Source organism: Dama dama, chromosome 9 (genome assembly GCF_033118175.1).
Source record: "Dama dama isolate Ldn47 chromosome 9, ASM3311817v1, whole genome shotgun sequence".
Classification (NCBI taxonomy): domain Eukaryota; kingdom Metazoa; phylum Chordata; class Mammalia; order Artiodactyla; family Cervidae; genus Dama; species Dama dama.
In genome coordinates, this window is record NC_083689.1 from 68,077,627 (window position 1) to 68,100,876 (window position 23,250).

Sequence of the window (23,250 nt, forward strand, 5' to 3'; positions counted from 1 at the left end):
GACCTGCTTCAAGTGGCCCTACAGGTCAAGCTCTGATGGCAGGTGGGAGGTGGAGGGTCAGTAGGTTTTGACTCTGGTCAGGTAGTAACTTTTAGCAGTGCCCTCAATGGATTCAGCTGCCGCTGTAGGTCCTGGGTTCCTTGTCATGGTGATAGTACTTAAAGAGTTTGGATGGCACTTTGCTGTAGGGTTCTGCAGCTGTAAATTGGCAAAGTACTTTTCTAGATATATTCATTCTGAAAATTTTTGAGCACTTGTGGGCTCCAGAATTCAGGGGTAAACAAGACACAAAAGCCATGATGGGACTTTTGTCTTGAAAGGTATGAGTTACAAATGGTTATTCACTCTGCTTACCACCTCAAATCCAGTTCAGCCTCCTGACACAGTTTGATTACCCTTCCATTTAAAAACAATTTAAGCATCTGTGTTTTAAAATCAAGAAAATGTATCTGGAAACCTAGAGATTTTTTGGATTCTCTTTTAAAATGTAAATTCTGAATATACAAAAAAAAAAAAGAATTGTCTACTTTAAATGAGTCGATAGCATGGAATGTGAATTATATCAATAAAACTGTTATGGAAAAAAATGAGAAGACCTGGCCACACTGAACCTCTGTTCCTTTATGATGCACACATCCAGCGGCAGGATCTAGCTTCCTTTAGTCTAGGACACCCGTGTGAGGCCTGTGGGCTCAGACTCTGTATATTTTATCATACAAAGGAAAGGAGACAGCAGTCTGTCCAACCCACAAGCTGAGGCATATCTTTATTGGAGAATTAGGAGAGGGTGGGGAAGAGTTCACAGATAGGGATTGCAGTCCTGGAGGGGGTCTCCTTATCCACCTTTCTGAGGGAGAGTGGATATGATGGGGAGACAGGACACTCTGGGCATTTTGGCCTGAGGCACCAGGGCAGTAAGGGAAAGCTTTCTGAATGCTGAGGGGCTTGCCAAGGAAACAGGGTTGTGTCAGGCCCCGGTGAGACTTCACTCCCTTTCCAGCATCTGTGAAATGGGTGTAGCATCCTTGGTAACATTCTCCAAGGCCCCTTCTAGCTCAGATACCCTTTGGTATGAGAGCAGCTAAGGCAGATGTTACTGTCTCAAGCAGAATGGGGAGGATGCTGGCTAGAGGCCTTGGGCCTGCCTATTTATGATCCTGCTCTTCGGGCAGTGGAACTAAAGCTCACAGGAGCACTGAATTCACTCTGGGGCAGCCGACACTGAAAAGAAGCTTCTCTGTGGCAGCGGTGGGTGTGAGCCCTGTAGGATAGGGCAGGAGAATTGGGGACCAGCTTTCTAGTCCCAGAGGTTTGACTCATGTGCTGAGACACTTGACTCATGTGCTGAGACACCTTGGGCGTCTGAACCTCTTTGGACTTCCTTTCCCTTTTCTGTAAATGAAAGCGGTCAAGACAAAAGACTTTTCAAGGTCCTTTCCCACAGGATTAAGTTCTGTGTATCAAACTGGAGGTTAGGTCTCTGGTTTGAGAAAGATTTTATCTGATGGGGATTGCTTTCCCCCACATGATTGGACAAGCTTTAGCGTGTCATCCCTAAGATCTTGCCCAAGGCTGTGGGATTCTTCTGCTTAGGCATTCATTCTGCCCTAGGCTCTTGGGGAGTTCTGGGCCAAGGTGAGTGCCCCATCACTGTACACATAGTGGTGGCCCATCCTTGGCAGGAATGTTGTTGAGAAGATCCTGACGTCCTGAACCTGGTTAGATGGGCAGTTGCTAAGACTCCCCTTCTGGCCCTGAGACTGAGAGCCTAGGTCTGGTGGAGGCCACAGTGCAAGTATCAACTAGTTCAGTGAGACGGTAAACCAGCCCGGCTCCAGGGATTGTTTTTTTTTATTTAGTGTGTATGTATGCATGTGTGATGGAGAAGGCAATGGCACCCCACTCCAGTACTCTTGCCTGGAGAATCCCATGGGCAGAGGAGTCTGGTAGGCTGCAGTCCATGGGGTCGCGAAGAGTCGGACACGAGTGAGCGACTTCACTTTCACTTTTCACTTTCATGCACTGCAGAAGGAAATGGCAACCCACTCCAGTGTTCTTGCCTGGAGAATCCCCGGGACGGTGGAGCCTGGTGGGCTGCCGTCTATGGGGTCGTACAGAGTTGGACATGACTGAAGTGACTTGGCAGCAGCAGCAGCATGCATGTGTGACACAATTAGCAGATATTTTATGGTAAGCAGGTGTGATTTTGAGAATCACATGAGACTGTGATTTCCTCCCATAGAAATTTGGTGAGTTTTTCCTCTGAGGTCGTATACGTCTTCCTCACATACAGTGCCACTTCACTGTCATATGCCTATCCATAACCTTTACTCTGGAATTATGCCCTGGCAGATCAGATAAGCATCATGTGCGGCTCATTTGCCACAGAAGGTTTCAAATACCCTGTTTTAATTCGTGGCCCGCCCTGGGGGCCTCCAGGCTTTCCTCAGAATATGAGCTTGGGCTTCAGTTCCACCTTGTTCCTCAGCATCGGGGCACCTCTGGCCCCTGAAAGGGGGGAGGGAGTCCCTGAAAGGACACCTGGGAAGGGAGGCCTGAACGCTGTTCCCACTTTAATTTGGGGAGGTGGGGGGGTGGCCTGCCAAGGTGCATGGGCTAGAGGGGTGGATAGGGAAAGAGATGGTCTCTCTAAAAAAATTTTAAAGAGGTTTATTTGAGCCCAAATTGACACTATAGCCTGAAACTATTTTATTTAGAGTTGTTTTGAGGGGAGGGAGGTTTTGGCCACTTGGCATGCAGGATCTTAGTTCCCTGACCAGGGATTGAACCCGTGCCTTCTGCAGTGAAAGCACAGAGACCTAACCCCTAGACCTCCAGGAAAGTCCCCTCAAGAGAGTCTCTTAAGTATTCAGAGTGTTCATGCTTATCTAGAGAAGCGCTGGGACTTGAGCCTAACCTTTGTTTGTCTGGAACGAACTAGTTTGGCTGCCACCAAAGTGAAAACCACTCATTTAACACATTTATTTCAGTAACCTAAGTGTTAGACCTTGTAAATATTGATGGAAATAAGACAGAAGAGGCCTTCACTCATAGTTTACATGCTAGTGAAGTGACACCGTAAGCCAGCAGGGTAGTTCTGGTTATCTGTTAATGCCTAACAAATCACCCCAAAGCTTGGTAGCTTAAAAAAACAGCCCTGGAGAGACTTCCCTGGTGGTCCAGTGACTAAAACTCCGCACTCCCATTTTAGGGGACCCAGGTTCAATCCCTGGTCAGGAAACTAGATCCCACATGCTGCAACTGAGAGTTTGCATGCTGTAACTAAAGATTCCACATGCCGCAAGGAAAATCGAAGATCCCGCGTGCTGCAACTGAGACCCAGTACACCGAAATAAAACAAAAAACAGCCCTGGATCCTGGTGTGCGTGTGACCTTGTGTGCTTCCTCCAAGAGTGGAGATTCTGTCTCCCCCAGCCTTTTGGAATTTCTGAGATCAAACCCTGCTGGCCTTTAAAGCCGGATTCTCTGTGGGCTCCTTCTGTCATTGCTGGACTCTCAGGCTGTGAAACTTGACATGGGGCTCAGAACTTTCACTGTTGTGACAGAACTTCTGTGGTATAATAGTTATCCAGTTTGTGGGTCACCCACCCAGCAGGTATGGGATTTGATTTTATCACAGTTGCACCCTTCCTGCCATCTCCTTGTGGGTTCTTTGTCTTTGGATGTAGAGTATCTTGTTTTGGTAGGTTCTAGCAGGTTTTTTGGGAGAAGGCTATGGCACCCCACTCCAGTACTGTTGCCTGGAAAATCCCATGGATGGAGGAGCCTACTCCACAGATGGAGTAGGCTGCAGTCCATGGGGTCACTAAAAGTCGGATACGACTGAGTGACTTCACTTTCACTTTCACGCATTGGAGAAGGAAATGGCAACCCACTCCAGTGTTCTTGCCCAGACATTGCCAGGGAATGGGGAGCCTGGTGGGCTGCTGTCTGTGGGGTCGCACAGAGTCAGACACGACTGAAGTGACTTAGCAGCAGTAGCAGCAGCAGGTTTTTTGTGTTGTTGTTGATGGTTGTTAAGCATTTGGTTGTGATTTTGGTGTTTTCTAAGAAGAGGTCTCCACTGAAGATTAACTAACCTGTCACACTACTTCTTTGATGGTGGTTGGATTGTACCTCACAGGCCTGCAGGGCCTCTGTTGCCCAGCTTCAAGACCGAAGAAAGAGCCTGGAGTCAGCAACAGTAGTTGGTGGTTTAATGGATGGAGGGAGCTTTCATGTCTGCAGCAAGATCCTGGAGCCACACCTCACCATGAAGTGGATGGCACGGCAGGGCACGCAGCTATCTTCACTGGGGAGGAATGGGGGGGCTACTAGTTATATCAGAAACAGCCTTTTTATTCACTGATTTCATGGGGTAGGAGTTGAACTTGGCTAGCCCAGGCAATTCTTCTTTTCTACATGACAGTGATAGAGGTGGCAGATCCTGGTCCACAGGGCCCACCAGAACTTAACTCAACATGTTTGGAACCTTGCCAGGGTGAATGGAAGGCTGGGTTCATCTAGAACTGGAGTGCCTTTAGGTGTCCTTCCCACCACTGTGATTTCCAAGTAGTAGGACTTAGTATCCATACATAGTGGCTTGGGGCTCTCAGAGAGAGTGTTCCAAGAGACAGGAAGTAGATGTGGTCAGTGTTCTAAGGTGCTGGGCCCGAGCACTTGGTACAGTATCGCTTTTGTCATCCTGTGTTGGTAGAAGTCACAGATCCCTCTGAGAAGGAAGGGGAGGGGACATGGGTCCTGCTTTTCAATGGGAGGAATGTTAGTTTGCTGCCATCTCTAGTACTACTTGCCAGTTTCTGATAGTGGTGAGTGCTGTGAAAGAAACAGTATCTAAGAGAGAAGGATTTGGGGTTGTGTGGGCGAGGGTAGCTTCATTCAAGGTGTCAGTGAATACCTCTAAGGGTGGGCCAATATGGGATTGATAAGGAGCCTGCTGTTGAGGAATAGCAGGTGCTAGGTGGGGATGAGTTTAGAGTTCTCCAAGGAACTGACCCGAGAGGCTTTTGGAGGCCAGCTTAGGAAGTTTGAATGCTGTTCCAAAAGCAAGGAAGGAGATGGCAGGAGCTGATTGCTCTGTTCTGTGGAGAGTGGATTGCGGTGGGGCAGAAAGTCCAGGTTAGGAGCAGGGAAACCCCTGGAGAAACTGCCGCAGTCATCCAGAAAAGAGATGGAAAGGAAGAGATGATGGCATAGTGCCTTGGGCCATTTGACTAACTTAATGTCCTGTCCTTGCCTCCTCCAGACTAGGTCACTTTAAGAGGAAGTTTTCTGATTGCTATTTCTTTTTTGTTTTATTTTTAAAAGCCGGAACATTTATTACGCGACTAATCGTTGAAATCCTTAGGATGAACTGGATGCTGCAACAGCCGCTCGCTTGGGTTTAGGTGTTGTTCCTTCACGGAATCCATGCCTGAATCTGTGGTATACGATTTTTAGGTGCCTCATCTGACCAGTCCCGGTGGTATTTCGTCTTTTAGCTTTAGCACTCCAGTTATACTTTCTCTTTCTCTTGGCAGGGTAGCCATACTTGCCACAGGTCGACTTCTGAAGGTGGTAGGCCTTAGAGCCACAGCAGCGGCACAGCGTGTGGGTCTTACTCCCACGCTTTCCAAACGTTGATGTTCCCTTCGTCATCTTGCTTCTGCCGCCGAGACCAAAGAGCTGATTGCTATTTCTTACTTCCTCCTCTTTTCTCATACTGTCCAAAAGTCTCTTGGCCCCAGAGCCAGGGGGAGTGTGAGAGTTGTCCAACTTCCCTGCCCTGTCCCAGGCCCCGTCCTGGAGGGGGAGGGGGAACAGCATGGGCTCAGGCATGAGCCCGATGTGGACTGTCTGTGTCACAGTTTTCTGTTCCTGACATGTCAGAAGCTATAGTGGCTTTTTTATTTCAGGTAAGAACTTCAGGGTGGGGTCGAGCGAACTGCCAGAGCTGAAAGTCTGGAGATCCCTGTTCTGATTGCAGCCCGGCTCTCACATTTCTCCCGGCTGGACATTCGACTCTCACAATTTGTATGGAGGGATTGGATCCCGTGCTCATGAATGCATAGCCCATCCTTTGCTGATGTGCCTTTAGCTTGCCCTTGGGCTTAGCCGGGGGTCCTCAAACCTACCTCAGGGGTAGCTTGCCTTGTCGAAGGCACATGCCCCAGGGAACCAGGCCAGATTGTCCAGAGCTTCCACTTCTCTCGTGATGAACAAAATTCTAAGATGTCACACACATCTTCATTATCTTGGTTAATATTCATATCCCTGTGGGATCTTCCTACAATGCTGATCCTGTTTTACAGACCAGAAAGCCACGGTTCAGAGAGGTTCAGTAATTTGCTCAAGGTTGCATAGTTTGTTAGTAGCTGGGATTCCAGCCCAGTGGCAGACTGAATCCAGACTTCTGCCTTACTTACCATCTGGGTTTGCATTCTCCTGGACCACAGAAGTATACATACTTCACCTGAAAAAAACTTTCTGGGAGAGAGAGGACCCACACAGATCTTCAGACAGCAGGAATCTCTGCAAGCCCTGGTGGCCCAGCCTGGAGGTCCCAGCTTTGCCCATCCTGGCCACCCTCAGTGGGTATGGGCCAGGCCCTGGAACTTCTGATTCTGCTGGGGAGCCCTGGCCCCTCTTTCCTCAGAGGGGAAGAGATGTTCCTCTTCAGCTCTCTCAGGCCACGTGCAGCCTGTTGGAAAGAGCCCTGCTGACCTTGTGGTTTCTTGGGCATGGCCTCCCAGCCAGTGGGAGGGGTGGGGACCACTCTCTGCTGGCACTGGGAAGCTCTCAGGCTCTGGGTTATCAAAAGGGATGGGAAATACTATTATGTGTTGGGTCTTTTAACTTCTTTTGAAGGGGAAATCTTTTCAGCTTATTCAAGCAGCACCAATTCATTGTAGGAAGATGTCCAAATGTGTTTCAGCGAAAATAAATCCCTTCATAATCTGTTCCACCAACCGCCATAAATACTACTAAGCTATACCTTTTTAGATCAATTGCTGCCTAATAGAAATACAGTGCAAGCCATATATATAATTAAAAACTTTCTAGTAACCATATTTTTAAAAAGAAAGATAGGTGAAACCAACTTAATATAACCCAGCCAAGATACAATATTTTCGTTTCAGCATGTAATCAGTATAAAAATTATTCTTTAGACTGTCTTTGAAATCTGGTATATCTTTTATACTTAAAGTGCTTACTTCTCAGTTCGGACTGGCTACATTACATGTGTTCAGTGTCTACATGTGGCTAGTGACTACTGTATTTGACAGCATATTTCTAGATTTTTTCTTCTTGAGTCACACACATGTATATATATTTTGTATATATTATATGCATGCACACACCTTTTTAAAAAATAGGGCTATAATATTTTGTGAGCCAAAATTTCCCCCCGACTTAGAAACAGAGGCTTTCAAAGGCACTTAGGACCCTCAAAGCCACCTTGGTAAGGAGGGTCCCCTCTTTCTGGTGAGGAAGGTTAAGGAGCTGGCCAGCGCTTCATTCCTGCCAGTGCAGATGCACATGCTCTGGTTCTCTGCGGGAGCCCCTGCTCTTCCACTGCCCCTGCAGGCACCTAGAGTTGATCTGCACCCTGTGTGTGAGCGCACGCACACCACTGTTTGCTGAGGGAAGCAGGCCCACACAGGGGATGCTGTTGGCTGACCAAGGCTGTTGTACAGGATGCGGTGTTTAAAACCCAACACTCTAATGCCCAGTTGAGTGCTCTTTCCACCACACTCAGCTGACTTCCAACAGCTTACTTGCTTGGGTTTGTAACTAGCCAAAGCACAAAGGAAACCAGTAAGAGGTGGGCAGAGCCCTCCACTTGGGCTTGTCCTGGGATGCCCCCCAAAGCCCACAGCACATCCCCAGTGGAGGCTGACCAGCAATGGGACAAAAACCAGCAGGGCCAGAGTGAGTGCAGAAGGGAACATGCATGGATTGGCCTGGGTGAGGTCAGGACTTAGAAATCTCTAAATAATTGATTAGTCTGTAGAACAGTGCTGTTGCCCTAGTGCAGGGCCGGTTTCACACGAGACCACTTTTGTGGCAAGAACCTCATTTCTTAGCAGGTCTGAGGTTTGTAGGAGCCTGGTTTTATTTTTTTTTCCCTTCTTCCTCCACACCCAAATCTTTGCCTCAGATTTTCAGCCTGTAAAATGGGGCTGCATTCTAGGCATATCACTAGCCTGCTTCTGTGCACCCCCTTGCCTTTTTATAGGAGGACTGGGATGAGCAGCAGCCCATGGGTTGGGTTTCAGATAAAGGTGGTCAGATTTCTGATGATTGGGGTTTTGAAGGCTAGGTGGATTCAGGATATCCAGTCTTCTATCCCATTACTGTAGCACCCAGCAGACCTGAGCCAGGCCTCCAAAGGCTGGGAGGGGTCTGCTTCAGGTACCAGGAGTTGGCAGGTTTGTACTCCGCTGGGAGCTCTGAGGAGCTGAGGTGGGACACTGTCCAAGGTGGACTGCCAGAGCTGAGGATTCTAAGCCACCATCCTTGATTACTCCTGGGGTGTAGTCTTATTCATCAAGTCCTTGGTTGGAACAGTTGGTACTGCCTTTGGTTAGACCTTAAAACTTTACGAAACACTTCTTTATTCTTATCTCACAGTGCCCTTGAGGTGGGTGGTAATTGGCCCCCTTTTATGGAGAAATTCCTTCTCTATAGGGTCATGGAGATGAAGGGAATTGCCCAGGGTCAGAATTAAAAACTGGCAGAGCTAGTCCTCCCACCCCTTTAAAGCACAACAAATAAGGAAAAAATCCAGGAGAGTCAAAAAAGATAAGCATCAGTCTATTATTAAGTAAGATATTGCAAGGGAGACATTTAGCACAGTGACAGTCATACTTAAGGGCTTGATAGTATTACGGCTCCATAACCATTTGTGGAAGGATACTTGACTTTATCGAGTTGCCCTGGGCTTAGCAGTTTGTCTGCTGAGCAGGAGAAAGGAGTGTGAGGGCAGTCTGGAAATGCTAGACTCCTGGTTGGGAGTGGAGAGGCTGCTGAAGTTCCCTGTTGGCTGCAGCTGGGCTTCCAGTTGCTCTGGGATGTTCTCTGCCATTCCAGGTCTTCCCTGTCCCAGTCCCTGACTTGTTTCATCACTGCCATTGCCTCTCTGAGGTGGCAGCTCTTTGGAGATCCTAAACTTGAGGAAGGTCAGAGTGCAGTTTGGCTTTGGAAGCCATTTGATCACTTCTTATTTTGCAGAAAGCTGAGGTTATCTGTTAACCAGTGTCTCCTGGGTGGCTCCAAAGGAATCAGGATGCCTGTGCTAGTTCTGTTGTCTTCTGCCTCGTTTCTTCAAGGATAGAGACATGTGAGGCCCTGCAAGTGCTTGGTGCTGTAGGAGGTTAGAAGAGGACTCGACCTGGAGGCACGCACCCCATGGTGACCTAGTGCAGATTCTGTGACTCAGTCCTCCAGACACAAGCCTTCAGCTTTCTTCCCTACACTGGGCCAGCTGTTGATACACCCTGAGCCCTGAGAAGGCCAGGGAAAACCTGCCCAAGTGGAGGAGGTATTGCTTAGAATGCTCTCAATTTCCTAGAAACAGCCCCCAGGCCCCCACAACCCTGCCTTACTCTTCAAGACAGAGCTTGAAACGTGGTTCTTGGAGGGATGAGGAGCGCTAAGAAACATACAGGATTAAGTACCTAATAGGCTCACCAGTGAGTGAGATGGAGTAGAAAAATTTGTCAGTAGTCTTACCAGAGACACCTAAACTTCCAAATAATAACTAACACAAAACGAAGACTTACATGCTTCCCCAAGTACTTAAAAAATAGCAGCTCATTTAATCCTCAGAATCCCAGTAGGTTAGAAACTGTTCACATTTACAGAAATCCAGAGTCACTGAGATGGGAGTGGCAGAGCTGGAACTCTGGAGCCCAGGGTCATTCTTAACCATTGCACTGCCCCGCTGCTGCTGATGAAATGGAGGAGGGGATCTGGGCTGACCTTGGGGATGGAGCCAGCCCAGTGAGCTTTCCCCAGAGATATCCATTCTGTAATTCTCATTTGTGTTTCTGCAGTTTATTTTTCCTGGGCCTTGCCTTAATCTCTGAAAGAGGTCAGATCTAAGGGTTGTAGGTCTTACCTTGGATGAGGACGGAGTGGTCCCTGGAGGGAAAGTGCATTGAATCCACCACCACCCATGTCAGCTCTCAGGTCGGTCATCGGTTTCTTGGGCTGGATCCTTGGCAGTCTTACCCACTTGTGTATCCACAATATGTGGTATGGGCTGAATGGTTGTTGAGATGAAGAGCATTTTTCAGTGGTTACCAAACTGGAATTATAAATACGTTTGTGACTGCTGTCCCTTCTCCTGCTCACAACAGACATTGCTAATGGATCACAGGCTTTTCCTGAGTCTGTTGACTGAGGTTCCTCAGTACAGCATCCCAAGCAGTTGAGATCAACCAGTTGCAGGTAGAGTTCAGATTAAGGCTTTGTATAAACTGAGCCCTCAGAGGATAGGGACTGTCTTGTTTACTCTTATTTCTCTAGTGCCTGGCACATAAAACCCCTCATGTCAGTGGTCACATTTCATGATAGAGTGGCAGGAGCCCAGGGCTGATGTCTTTAAAAACAAGTTGATGTTCTTGGAACAAACCAGGAAGCTCACTGAGTCTTAATTCTGTCTTATTGTGTCATCTGGGGAGAAGCATGTCTACCCTTCCTACCTCAAACTGATACTGTGAGACTTCGATGCAGTGATGGATGAGGGAGACCTTATGAACCGATGAGTCACCAAGGAAACAGAAAGGGTAATTTACCTGAATGGGTAGCTTCTGCTCTCTTAAGCTCTCCCCTTTGCCCTGAAGCAGCACCTACAAAACCTCTGCTTTTCTACTTCCCTTTCTCTCTGTAGTCTGTCTTTTGTCCTGTGGGATCTTTGCAGTTTCCTCCATCCTCCCCTTTCTCATCTGCTGGAGGAGGCAGAATTCTTCTGGGCTTGGTGTAGCCAGAGCCCAGGCCTTTGGGTTACAGGCCGCCCTAGAGCGTTGCCTTTGCAATGAAGAGTGCTCTGATTCCTGGCTGTGCTTTGCCCGTGGCCCCGGTGCTAAATGGCATTATCCTTGTCTGGCAGGTGAGCTAATAGGTTCAGAGAAGTGGATTCTGGTGCTGATGGCTTCAGTCCCTTGTAGGGTCTGCTTGAGCTGGAGCCCTTTGGGATCTCAACCAAGTATCCGTCTCTGGCAGTACTGAGACCTAGGGAAGCCTGGGCTTTCAGTTTCAGATCCTTGGTGTCAGCTCCCTTTTCACTGTGTGACCTTGGGCTGGCCACCTAGCCTCCAATAAAACTGGAATAGCTTCACCCTTGGGAGGATTAGAAAAAGCACAGAAGGCCTACAGCAGGAGGCCTGAGGTAAATGCTTAGTAAGTGGTAGCCATTATCATGTAATGGATCCAAACCTCAGGGCACTGGGTGAGCGAACAGCAAGGTTTAGAGGGAGAGTGGGAGCTGTAAGAAAGAGGCAGACAGGTCCCTTCAGAGCCTTCATTCTCCTTGTAGCACAGCCACAGGTGGGGGGCTCATTGTGAAACTGACCCTTGAGCTCAGCCCAGACTGACTTTTGTGAACTCACGTCTGTCAAGACACTTGGCTCACTTGTGGCTTCTTGGCCTGCCAGGTCTTGGTCCGTGATGCTAGAAGTTGGATGGTGGTGAAGAGTGGATGAGCTCCTTGGTGCAGCCCTCCTCTGACTGCTCTCTGTGGTGTAATTAAAACTCGCTCCCTCCTGCTCCTCTGAGCTGGTTAATTCCTGTCTGCACTTCGAGTCCGTACGTGTGAGACCGTGGATTGGCACTTGAGACCAGAGGTCCCTTCAGTCTCACTCATTGACGGCTCAGTTCTCAAACACTAATTGGCATCAGAATTGCACAGGAAACTTGTTAAAAATGCAGATGCCCATGCTTTGCCTCTCTCTGCAAACTGCTTTTTGGAGCTTGGGGGAAGTCAGGAATCTGCATTTAACCCAGGTCCCCCACATTCTCAGGTGTTCTTAGCTTATGGAAGTGGTGTTACAGTCCTGCTAGCTCACGATTCCTGTTTCCACAGTCATGAGGGTGAGGGGTTTGTATACAGCCTTCTGCCCAGGGACTCCAGAAGGGTGGGAGGTCAAGTGGGAAGAAGGAGACTTCAGTTTCATTTCCACCAGAATAGTTCTGCAATGTATTTTTCTTTTCAAGACATTATTCAATATTTAATACAATACAAAAAGAAAAAGCATTGAACAAGAACCCTTGTACCCACTACCGTTTCTTAAGAAGCACACCCTGATTCTAAAGTGGTGTGGTTTACTCAGTTGTATTTGACTCTTTGTGACCCCATGGACTACGTCCTGCCAAGTTACTCTGTCCATGGGATTTTCCAGGCAAGAATACTAGAATAGGTTGCCATTTCCTTCTCCAGGGGGTCTTTCCGACCCAGGGATCGAACCTGGGTCTCCTGCATTGCAGGCGGTCTCCTGCATTGCAGGCAGATTCTTTACCAACTGAGCCACCAGGGAAGCCCAGTCAGTTCTAAAATACTAATACTAAAAAATCTCCCAGGCCTTGAAAGCAAAAATAAACAAATGGGGCCTAATCAAACTTAAGAGCTTTTGCACAAGAGGGAATCATAAACAAGACAACCTGTGGAATGGGAGAAAATATTTGCAAACAGTGCAACTTGCAAGGGGTTAATTTCCAAAATATTCAGATAGCTCATACAGTTTAATACCAAAAAAGAAACAACCCAGTCAAAAAAGTGGGCACAAGACCTGAGTAGGCATTTGTTAGAGAAGACACACAGATGGTCAATTGGCACATGAAGAGATGCTCAGCATCAAAACTACAGTGAGGTATCACGTCACACCGATTAGAATGGCCATCTTCAAAAAGTCTACGAATAATAAATGCTGGAGAGGGTATGGAGGAAAGGGAAACCCTCCTACACTGTTGGTGGGAATGTAAACTGGTACTGCCACCACAGGAAAACAATATGAAGGTTCTTAAAAAACTAAAAATAGAGCTACCCTATAATACAATTATCACACTGTAGAGCACATAGCTGGACAAAACTATAATTCGAAAAGATACACATAACCCCCCCCCCCCACCATGTTCATAGCAGTGCTATTTATAATAGCCAAGACATGGAAGCAACCTGAAGTGTCTGTCGGCAGATGAATGGATAAAGATGGTGCCTATATACAATGAAAGATTAATCAACCTTAAAAAATGAAATACTGCCTTTTGCAGCAGCATAGATGGACCTAGAGATTATCATGCTAAAGTAAGACAAAAAGAGACTAGTATTATATCACTTTTGTAGAATCTAAATAAATACAGATGAATTTACTTGCAAAACAGAAACAGCCTCACAGATACCGAAAGCAAATTTGGAGGAAGGAGAGAGAGAAAGGAGGAGTATAAGATTAACACACTGCTCTCCATAAAATGTGATTCCCAAGGTGGCTCAAATGGCAGTTAAGAATCTGCCTGCAATGCAGGAGATCCAGGTTTGATCTCTGGGTCCTGGGTCAGGAAGATCCCCTGGAGAAGGGAATAGCAAACCCACCACAGTACTCTTACGTGGAGAATCCCATGGACAGAGAAGCCTGGTGGGCTACAGTCCATGAGGTCACAAAGAGACATGACTGAAGTGACTTAGCATATATAAAATAGGTAAGCAAATAAGGATTACTGTATTGTATAGCATAGGGAATTATGTTTGTTATCTTGTAATAATCTATAATGGAAAATCTGAAAAAATATATATATAACTGAATCACTTTGCTGTACATGTGAAACTTTAACACAGTATTGTAAATCAACTATGCTTCATAAACATTTTCTTTAAAATACTAAATGCAGTGTTGTGGTTCTGAGTAAGCCCTGTCAGAATTAGCAGGTGAAACTCATTTCTATAACTTCAGGTATGTCCAGAGAAAACCTACCTTAGAATTACTAAGCAGATTCCTGGTTCCACTGTTCCAGAGCAAGAATCTCTGGAGGGTGGGACCCAGGATTCTGTATTTTGACAAGCTCCTCAGGTGATAATTTTTTTGCATCCTGAAATCTTAGGGCCCAAGTCATTTGTAGCAGTGGTGTCAGAGGTAGATTGTACCCTTGGGAAACTGGCTTCATATAAGGTTGTGGTTAGGGTGATCAGTGAGTATGAGGATAGAATTAAAGGATGTTGGTGCAGATGACTGGATCTTCACACCCCAAGCATAGACTTTAGTAGAGAAACTGAAGCCACCTAGAGGGGAATTCTTCCAGGCCCCAAGAACAAGGGCTGTAGTGCTGGTGCCAGGACTGGTATCAGTCTTCCGATCACTAGCCCCATGCCCTGAACACTTCACTCACTGTCGCAGAACATGGGCAGTTGTTCTTTCCTACTGTGGCCAGATTTAGCTATTAAAAATACACGATCTCTAGTTAAATTTGATTTTCAGATAAACAGCAAATAAGTTTTTTAGTATAAGGTGTCCCAAATATTGCATGGGACATAATTAATATAAAAATTTACTATTATTTACCTGAAATTTGCTAAATCTGGCAAATTATAATCTTAAAAAAATTTTTTTTATTAAAGCACCAGATTCAGTAATTGACTCAGAGATTTTTTTAAATAATTATTTTTAATAATTTAAAAAGTGCATTTAAAGATGCATTTATGCTAGTTTTCTGTTTTCTGCCCTTAATTTAAGCTGTTAAACAATCCTGTGAGCTGGCAGGCACCATGAACCCCTTTCATAGTTTCAGAAAGTGAGAGGTTAAGTCTTACTCTAGGATCTTCCATGCAAGGTGCTTTTCTGCTTCCTGATGAACCTGCTTGCTTGGCTTTCATTCCTCTTTGGCCCTGTTAATGCCTATCGAGTTACAAGCCGCATGAGAAATTGGTCAGATAAGACCATCTCCCCTGGCTTTATGAGTTCCTTATTTTGATGGCAGCTGGTGGTTAGAGCATTCTTAGGTGGACTCCCAAGTCAGGGATAGCTGCTCTGTCCTGCCTCTTAGTCCAGGGGCCTACTTGGTGGGGTAGACAGGTAATGTAGGGGTCACGTCTCCTCTATGTTTGCTGAAGAGGGGAGGGAGTGGACTAGGTCACCAGTGAGCCAGGATGTGGATTCTGCTGGAAGGGCAGCCTGCCTCCTTATCCACAGTGTCCCAGTTGGGGTTTCTTATGTATGAAGAGGCCTCCAAGGCTGGCCCAGACTCAGCAGCAGAGACAGATCACCTGCTTTAGTGGGGAGCAAGGCCAGTCTGGCTAAATTGGGTTAGGGGAATTATTGGCAAGTCTCTACTATTTCTGCTGAAGTTTTCCCGTTGCCAAGTGTCCCCAACCTGCAGGGCTGGAGCTGTTAGGATCTGAGCTTTTCAGAGAGCAGGAAACAGGGTCAGTGAGGATGCCCAGCCTGCCTCACTGGATAGATGGCTGGTCAGGCCCTCTGGGGCCCGCCTGCCGCACATCTTCCAGAGGGGCCGAGAGCCTTCCCTGGAGAAGTCAGGTCACTGGTGAAAGTGGGGCCCTACCCTCCCAGATCCACTTCAGCCAGAGCACCCCTCCTTTTCTGTCATGTAGTCCAATTCCATGTGAGAAGCTGTTCTTGAAAACAGGGACTTCTGGGTCTCTGTTAACAGGCGTCATCAGTGGGTGTGGGGAGCAGTACCTGGAATGCTTGGGTCCCTGAGGTCCTGCCGCCCCCTCACCCCCACCCCCAGGCTGTGAATTAGTGCAGTTGTGTTGCTGAGTGGCTTCCTGAGCTGTGGGAAAAACCCTGAATGACAAGGCAGAAAATTGTTCAGTGCCAGCTTCACAAGTTACTGGGCGCTGGGCACAGCCCGGTCCCTTCTGGGCCTTAGTTTTCCTGTCCGAACAGTGGTGTGAGTTCTCAAGTCCCTTCCAGCCTCTCTCCCCAGTAACAGGGTTAATCCAGAGTAGTTTCTTGGAGATTCAGAAGCCTCTTGCAGCAGAGAATGCCTTAGACTTAGGACAGTTAAAATGAGTTTGTGTTACCTTAGGTGGTAGGTGACCACAGGCATGAGGAAAAAGGAGCTTTGATGTCAGCAGCCTCCTGCATGAGGATGATGGTGTCAGTGGGGCAGCAGAGCATTGCAGCCTGCCTGGGGATTGGCTCTGAAATCCAGGGCCTGGCTGCTGGATGATGGGCCTGCCCCTCAGGGCTTAGGAGAGCAATGCAGGAGCCCACAGGCTGGGTATAGCTTGGAAAAGTTTTGTTTTTTAATGTGAATTCATTAACAGTATTTAGAAAGCAGGAAATTACTGTTCCACACCAAGTTTATTTTTCTGTATTTCTTGAAAACTCAGATGCTCTGGCAACATAAGCTTGTCTTCCTGTGTGGTGTGGCGACTGCCCTTGAGGGGGTGCTGCCCTCTGAGCTGGTGTCCGTACTTCGCAGCTTGCCATGCCAACCAGCCAGCCGTGTGATTTATGACGTGGCCCGGGGCCTGGAGGCTTATGTCTGAAGTCTGGGACCTCTGGGTAGTTCCAGGGCTGTTTTGTTTGCCGCACACACTCTCTGTTCTGTTTTCCACAGCTGATGTCTGGTGTTTGGGCTGAAGCACACTGCTTCCAACTTGAAGGAGAGCAGGGCATAGGTTTAGACTCCAAAGGGGTTGCAGCTGCCCGGCTGCACAGCTGTGCTCTTCAGACATAATGCAAAGGGGTAATTAACCTCTTTACCCAGAGAAGAATGCTCTGGAAGTTCTTTGAGAAGCACCCGTAGCAATGTAAAATTCTTCATTCAGCAAATACTTACTGTGGGCCAGCCATGAACAGGCTGCAGTCCTGGGTTCCAGGGGCCAGTGAACAATGCAGAAAGATCCCTACCCTTGTGGAAATCCCAGTCATTGCCTATATAGGGCATGTTGCTGGCTGGTGAAGCCCAAGGTGGAGTCAAACTGTACTTGGGTTTTAGTCTACCTAAGGCAGGTGGCCTCTCTGAGCCTCAGTTTCCTCATCTATAAACTGGGAGTCATCATCACCTTACCTGTCTCCTAGAGTGATTGTGAAAAGTAAATGAGCCTCTGCGTGTGAGCAGTTTGTGTGGATAGTGTATGGACTTAGTAATTGATTAGTCTGGTGCGGTTGAGATGCATACAAATGCAAACATTTCAGGGGCTAATGAGTGCTCTGAAGACCCCACATGATAGACTGAATTAGAACTTGATCCAGAGTTGCCAGTTGGGCGATTAAGAAAGGCCTTGAGAAGAATTTACGCTGAAATCTGTGAATAATGTCACACAGTATATATACTCTGACTCTGGGCAAATCTTTTCCCTCAGTTTCATTTTCCAAGTAACCAGAATGTCATTTTGAGGCAGTTACATGAAATAGCACAAAGCAACTTAGAGCAGTTTTTGGCGCCTAGTCAGCACTTAGTAAAAGGTGGTTATTAGGATTACTGTTCTAACTAGAACCAAATGTGCCCTTCAGAAAGGCTGGGTCCAGGGAGCTGGCACTTGAAGGCCAGAGGCTTCACCGACTGCTGGTATATTTCAGCTGTGATGATTATTAATTAGCTTTGGGGCAGGACTTCAGGGACTGGTACTGGTAGTGGGCGTGACCACCCCAGGGCGGCTTACTTGGGCAGAGAGAGTCACCGCAGGCTAAAGGGTCACCGCCAGCTAAAGATAGTTGACGGGCTGGGCCGGACCAGGCGGCGTCCTGTGACCAGAGCCTGCCACCTGCGCTCCTCCTCCCAGGCCCAAGGGGCACAGACTCTTCAGGAGCTTGCTTTGAGCGGAGCCTCATGAGCTGGACTTCTGAAGGTTTCCTCTCTCCTCTCACTCCTTTCCGTAAGGGCACTCTTCAGCCCCCTCCTGTGTTTCCTCTTCACGTCTAGGGGAAATCAGGGTGGGAAAGCTGGTCAGAGAGAGCTGTCTGAAAAGTGGTGGCAACAGTAGGAATCAGTGAACAAGGTGAGGATGGTTAACAAAGCTTTTTTTTTTACTCTTTAGATGAGAGTTCATGCCGGGTGGGGGTGGGATGAAAAGTGGGTCGTCCCCAAACTCCTCCTCTATGACCCCACCGCACCCTCAGGCTGGATAACAGCTGAGAATACACCAGACTTTTTTGATTCCGCCCCCAGGCTGGCCTGGGAGGGACGGGCACAGGTGGGTGATATAATCTAGACTCCTGTTGGCATTGCACTCTCCCTTAATGGTTTCTCTGCCTTCCGCAGTGAGGGTCCTGGGCTCCAGCTCAGGCAGTGGTGGGGGCAGAATCCATGTCAGCTGGACGCCTGTCCCTGACCCCCACCCAAATTGGGGCAGAGGTAGGAATGGGGGAACTCGGGGGAGGGCCTAGAGGCAATGTCTCTTCCCTCACAGGACTGTGGGGGTGCCAGATAAATGTGTTTGGGGGCAGTTTCCCTTGCTTCTCTCTGGGTGGGGAAGAAGGGGGTTGTCAAGTTGCCAGTGTTCAATCCTAGGAATGTCGCTTGCCTTGCTCCATGACCTTAGATTTCCCTGTAGTGGGCCTTGGTTTTCTCCAGTGTGTAGGGCGATTTGAGGGCCTACCCTATTGACCACAATAAGGAGTTAAATTGGACCCTCCTGCTAGTGGTTGAAAGCACAGGATTTAGAGTCAGATTGCTTGACTTCAAGTCCTGTTCTATTGCTTGCAGGCTGTGATCTTGGTAAAGTAACCTTTCCACCGTGTTCCTTCATTTCCTCATTTGTAAAATGAGACCAGTTAGAGGAACTAACTCAGTGTTAGAACAGTGCATGGCATCTCATAAGTGCTCACTGTTAACATTATTATGACCACAGCTTGGTGCTAGCATCTCTTCTGCTCTGATGAGAAGTCTCATTGGTTGCGATCTTACCTTCTCTTCCCTCTCCCTCTAGATAGGAATATCCTGTGTTCAGTTAAGGAAGGTGAGGGAGGCCCAGGGAGGGTGGGTGGTAGGGAGTGTCTCCAAGATTATACAGTTGATGAGTATTGGAGTCTAGACTAGGTTCTGCTGGGACCCAGCAGTGCCTGTGACACTTGTTTCTCTGCCTGGGGGAAGGCTCCAGCTAAAGGCTGAGGATTGAGGCCATTGACTCAGAAACTAGCACTTGGAACAGCAAAGCTCAGCCGTATTGCCAGGTCCTGAGCTAGATGCCAGAATCACTGCTATGAAAACAGCCTGGTACCTGCTGTCAAGGGGGGTGGGGTGGGGTTGAGAATAGATAAGTAACCAGGCAGCTAACACAGTACAGTGAGAGCACAGAGCCAGGGTATTCTCCTGGGATCTGGTTGTCTCTTCAAGACGTTGACCTAATGGCCATAGGAAGAGGTCAGCAGGTGGGTACGAATGCCACTAATGCAGCCCCTAACAAATGACCTTGTTCCCCAAGGCAGAAGTTCTTTGCACTCAGGGTAAATTCAGCCTTTTTAGATACTTCGCTAATCTCCAGGAGATAATGCCAGCCCCAAAATAAATGTTTGGCCTTCCCCCATTCTCTTGGCACTAAGGCATGAAATCTAGTAGTTCCTTCTGGCCAGCCCCATCCTTCAAGCCTTCTCCCATCTAGCCCAGCCCCATCTCACTTTTCACCTACACTCATCCCTCAGTTTCATTTCCAGCTTTTCGCTTCCTCTTACTAGTCTTTATTTATTTATTTAGCTGTACCGGATCTTAGTTGTGGCACTCAGAGTCTTCAATCTTCTTTGAAGAGTAGGAATCTAGTTCCCTGACCAGGGATTGAACCCAGGATCAAGAGTTCACAGTTTTAGGCACTGGACCCCAGGGAAGTCCCCCTCTTATCAGTTCTTTTTTCTATAACCTGATGAGTTTGACTCATATCCTCATACCTTCCCCCCCAAAATCCTTGCCTGGTTTCTTGCTAGTTCACCAAGTCCTTGCTCCATAAGACCTTACATCTGGCCCTTCTAGGTAGCCCCCCCCCCCCCCCCGCAAAAGGGTCAGCAGCTTTAGGCTCTTTCTGGAACATAGCAGTGTAGAAAATACAGTTGGGACCTCCCTGGTTGCGCAGTGGGTAAGAATCCACCTGCCAAATGCAGGGGGCATGGGTTTGATCCCTGATCCAGGAGGATCCCACAGAGCAACAGAGCCTGTGAGCCAGAACTATTGAGTCCATGTTCTAGGGCCCAAGAGCCACACCTCCTGAAGCCCACATGCCCTAGAGCCTGTGCTCTGCAACAAGAGAAGCTGCTTCAGCACAACTGGAGTGTAGTCCCTGCTCGCCACACAGAGCAGTGAAGATCCAGTGCATCCAAAAGTAAATAAATGAAAAGTAATTTTTTAAAAAATGGCCTTGACCTTTGAACAATACAAGTTTGAACTGTGGGTCCATTAATATGTGGTTATTCTCAATGTAAAAGCAGTACTGCGTGATGTCCAGTTGGATTTTTCGACCATGTTGGGGCTGAGTGCTCCTAACTCCTGTGTTGCTCAGGGGTCTCCCATCCTTTGTGTTTTTACTTGGGTTTATACCAGGTGTGTTTGGGCTTAGCCTGTTTGTAGGCACACAGAGACTCCTTGAGGCCAGGCTCTCTTCCTCTTTTGTGCTGAGAAAAAGGTGGAGTGGCTGAATTTCTTCAGCTGAAAGGAACTTCAGGCCTTCCCTCTGCTCTTCCTTTCTCTGATGTGGCAGGGATTTATACCACAGCTGCCCTGGGGACTGAGGCAAATCCCCCCCCTTCCTTCTTTCCTCTCTCCTGGGGAGACCTGCCCTGGAGCCAGCCCTTCTCTTGGGGGGGCAGGGGCGCAGTGTGTGGAAAAAGAGCCAGGCTCTGGGAGAGGAGGGTATTGGTTTAGCTCCCCTTCTCTTCACCACTTACAGTCTTAAGTGAAAATAGTGACTTTGCTGATCAGATAAAGCTTCACAAAAAATCTCCTGGCCTCCCTGTTCTCTCCCCCACCCCCCTTGTCTGCACAGAGAGATTCTGTGTGCTTCATTTAATACACGAATGAGTGTGTGTTTATAGAAAGTCCCTTGACCCACCCCCCCCCCCACCCCCAATCACATTCAGTACTGGCTCCTAGCAGACTCCATTTTCGCCTCTTCCGTATCCCGCCTAACCCCTCCTTGCCTTGCTGGAGTGGGGAGACACAGAGCCGCTGCCTGCCATCCTCCTCCCCCTGAGTGCTGGGCTCACCTCAGCCCACCTCACCACACCTCTGCCTGGGAACCTCTCCTGACATCAGTGACTCTTCACCAGGAGGGCAGGACGGTGCTCTGAGATTGCACCGGGAAGGCTTTTTGACCCATGTCCCACCAGTGGACACGTGGGATCCCTGGTGAGCTGGAAGGCGCACTGGACAGAGGGAGCTGAGGCTGCGAGTGCCCATCCCGGCTCTTCCCCGGGGAAGCCCCTCACTACCCTTTGGGAGCCTCAGTTGCCTATCTGAACAGAAGAAATCAGAACCACGGACCTTTTTTTTTGCTGCTCTCCTGTCCTACAGCTGTTTTCTTGGGCACATGCGAGGTGGTGAGTGTAGTGTGTCCCGAGCTGGGCTTGGGTCAGTGGTGGCTGGCAGTGGTGCTGGACATAAGGACTGGCCTCTCGCATAAAAGATTGGTTTCCATTGGGAGGCATTTTAGATGCTAGGCCCTATATATTGTGGGGCTGTACTGTGTGTGCCCACGTTTGTACACATGTGCATGCGGCTGGTGAAGGTGGATAGTTGGGAGGGGACCCAGAAAAGGATGTGTAATTGAAGCCAGAAAGCCTAGTCTTTTTTTCCAGCCTGCCCCCAGGGCCTGACAATAGCTCATCCGAGCCTTCCTGGGTTTCCCTAGGCCCTGTGGGATTTTAACAGAGCTAGGGATTTTGCTTAAAGGTAGCAGTGGTTCTCTGTCCCTAAAGTACTTCTCTGTCTCTCTGGGTAATTTTATTCTTCCTTAGAGCAGGGGCAGCCCGAGGCCCTACCTGAGAGCAGAGCAGGAACAGGGTACTGAGGGTCCTTGGGATAGAGGGAGGCTAACTAGGAATGGGGCCTTTTCCGCAAACTTAACAAAGGGCTGACTGACTGATTTTCCTGGGTGTGCCCAGAGAAGCCACATTCCCCTGGTCAGCTTGGGATTGGTAGGGGAGTAGGGAATCAGTGGGGTATTTTAGTGGTAGCAGGGCACTCCCATTAAGGAGAGTCTGAACTTTTAGCAGTACTTTACCATTTGTGATCTTGAACAAGATGTTAGGCAAGGTAATTACAGGATCTGATTCTTCCCAATTTTGAAAGAGTTTTTATTAGAGGAAATAAGACAATGACCCGACAAAACTTTGCCTTAAACCTTTTCAGGTAGAGTACTTTGCTCTCTGAATCTGATTTCCCATTCCACCTTCGTGATAATGACGTTGATGGTGCCGGCCTTTTGGCCTGCTCTTGTCCTGGTAGCGTGCAGGGAGTGTTTTGGGGGTCTGTAGGCTGGGTCCCTGGAGAAGTGGTTACTGCCATAGCTCATGTGTAATTGAGGGAGTTGATCTTCTAACAGCTGCCTCTGCTGGTCCTCATCAGGGAGCTGCGTGGTATTAGGCTGCTCTGGGCCAAACTAGAGTTAGCAAGAGAATCAGTGTGGAGTAAGGAGTTTCTTGGGCCTGCGGGCTCCACCCTCTTAGAACCGAGAGAGGGTTTCTGGTTCCCCACTGCCCAGCGCTGGGAATGGGGGCTGCTGTGGGTTGGGTTATAGAGCTCTGGCTCTCCTTTGGCATGTGAAGTGTCTGGAGGCAGTGGCTCCAGTGTGGGGTGGAAGCCAAGAATTCAGTGGCCTCACAGTTAGGCATCAGGCAAGGACTCTCTTCTCATTAAGGGAACAAGCGTCTGATCAAGAAATGGAACATTCCTTTTGAGACCAGCTGGACAAATTTCTCTGCTCAGGGACTGGGGGCAGCTCTTGTCCTGGCATGGCTGGCCAACAGTGGTGGGAAAGGGATGGGTGAGCAGAGGCCCAGGTTGTGTCTTATCCTATGGGTCTCTGGGAAGGAAGGGTTCAGAAACTCCTGGTCTTCAGAACCAACTTGGAAAAACAAGTGTAGGTGTAGAAAGGACCAGACTTACTAGAACCACTTCCTTAAAAAAAATTTTTTTTTTTCCCATTTTTAAAAAGCCCCTGGACTTTGCTGGCTGGCCAGTGGTTAAAGACTCTGCACTTCTATTGCAGGGGCTGCAGGTGCGATTTCTGGTCAGGGAGTTAGGACCTTGCATGATGCATGGTACAGCCAAAAATAAAAATTAAAAGTAATAAAAATAGAAAGC

General features: G+C 48.2%; 2 protein-coding genes across 5 annotated transcripts in view; one reads left to right on the top strand and one right to left on the bottom strand.

Moving 5' to 3' along the window:
• LARP1 (La ribonucleoprotein 1, translational regulator) overlaps window positions 1–23,250 on the top strand; it is an 83,115-nt gene that overhangs the window by 39,523 nt on the left and 20,342 nt on the right. The gene's annotated exons all lie outside the window — the stretch shown is intronic.
• LOC133062593 (large ribosomal subunit protein eL37-like) lies at window positions 5,033–5,714 on the bottom strand. The gene has a single exon (XM_061151802.1). It carries the CDS (start codon window positions 5,656–5,658, stop codon window positions 5,365–5,367), a length of 294 nt encoding a protein of 97 aa, XP_061007785.1. The 5' UTR covers window positions 5,659–5,714; the 3' UTR covers window positions 5,033–5,364.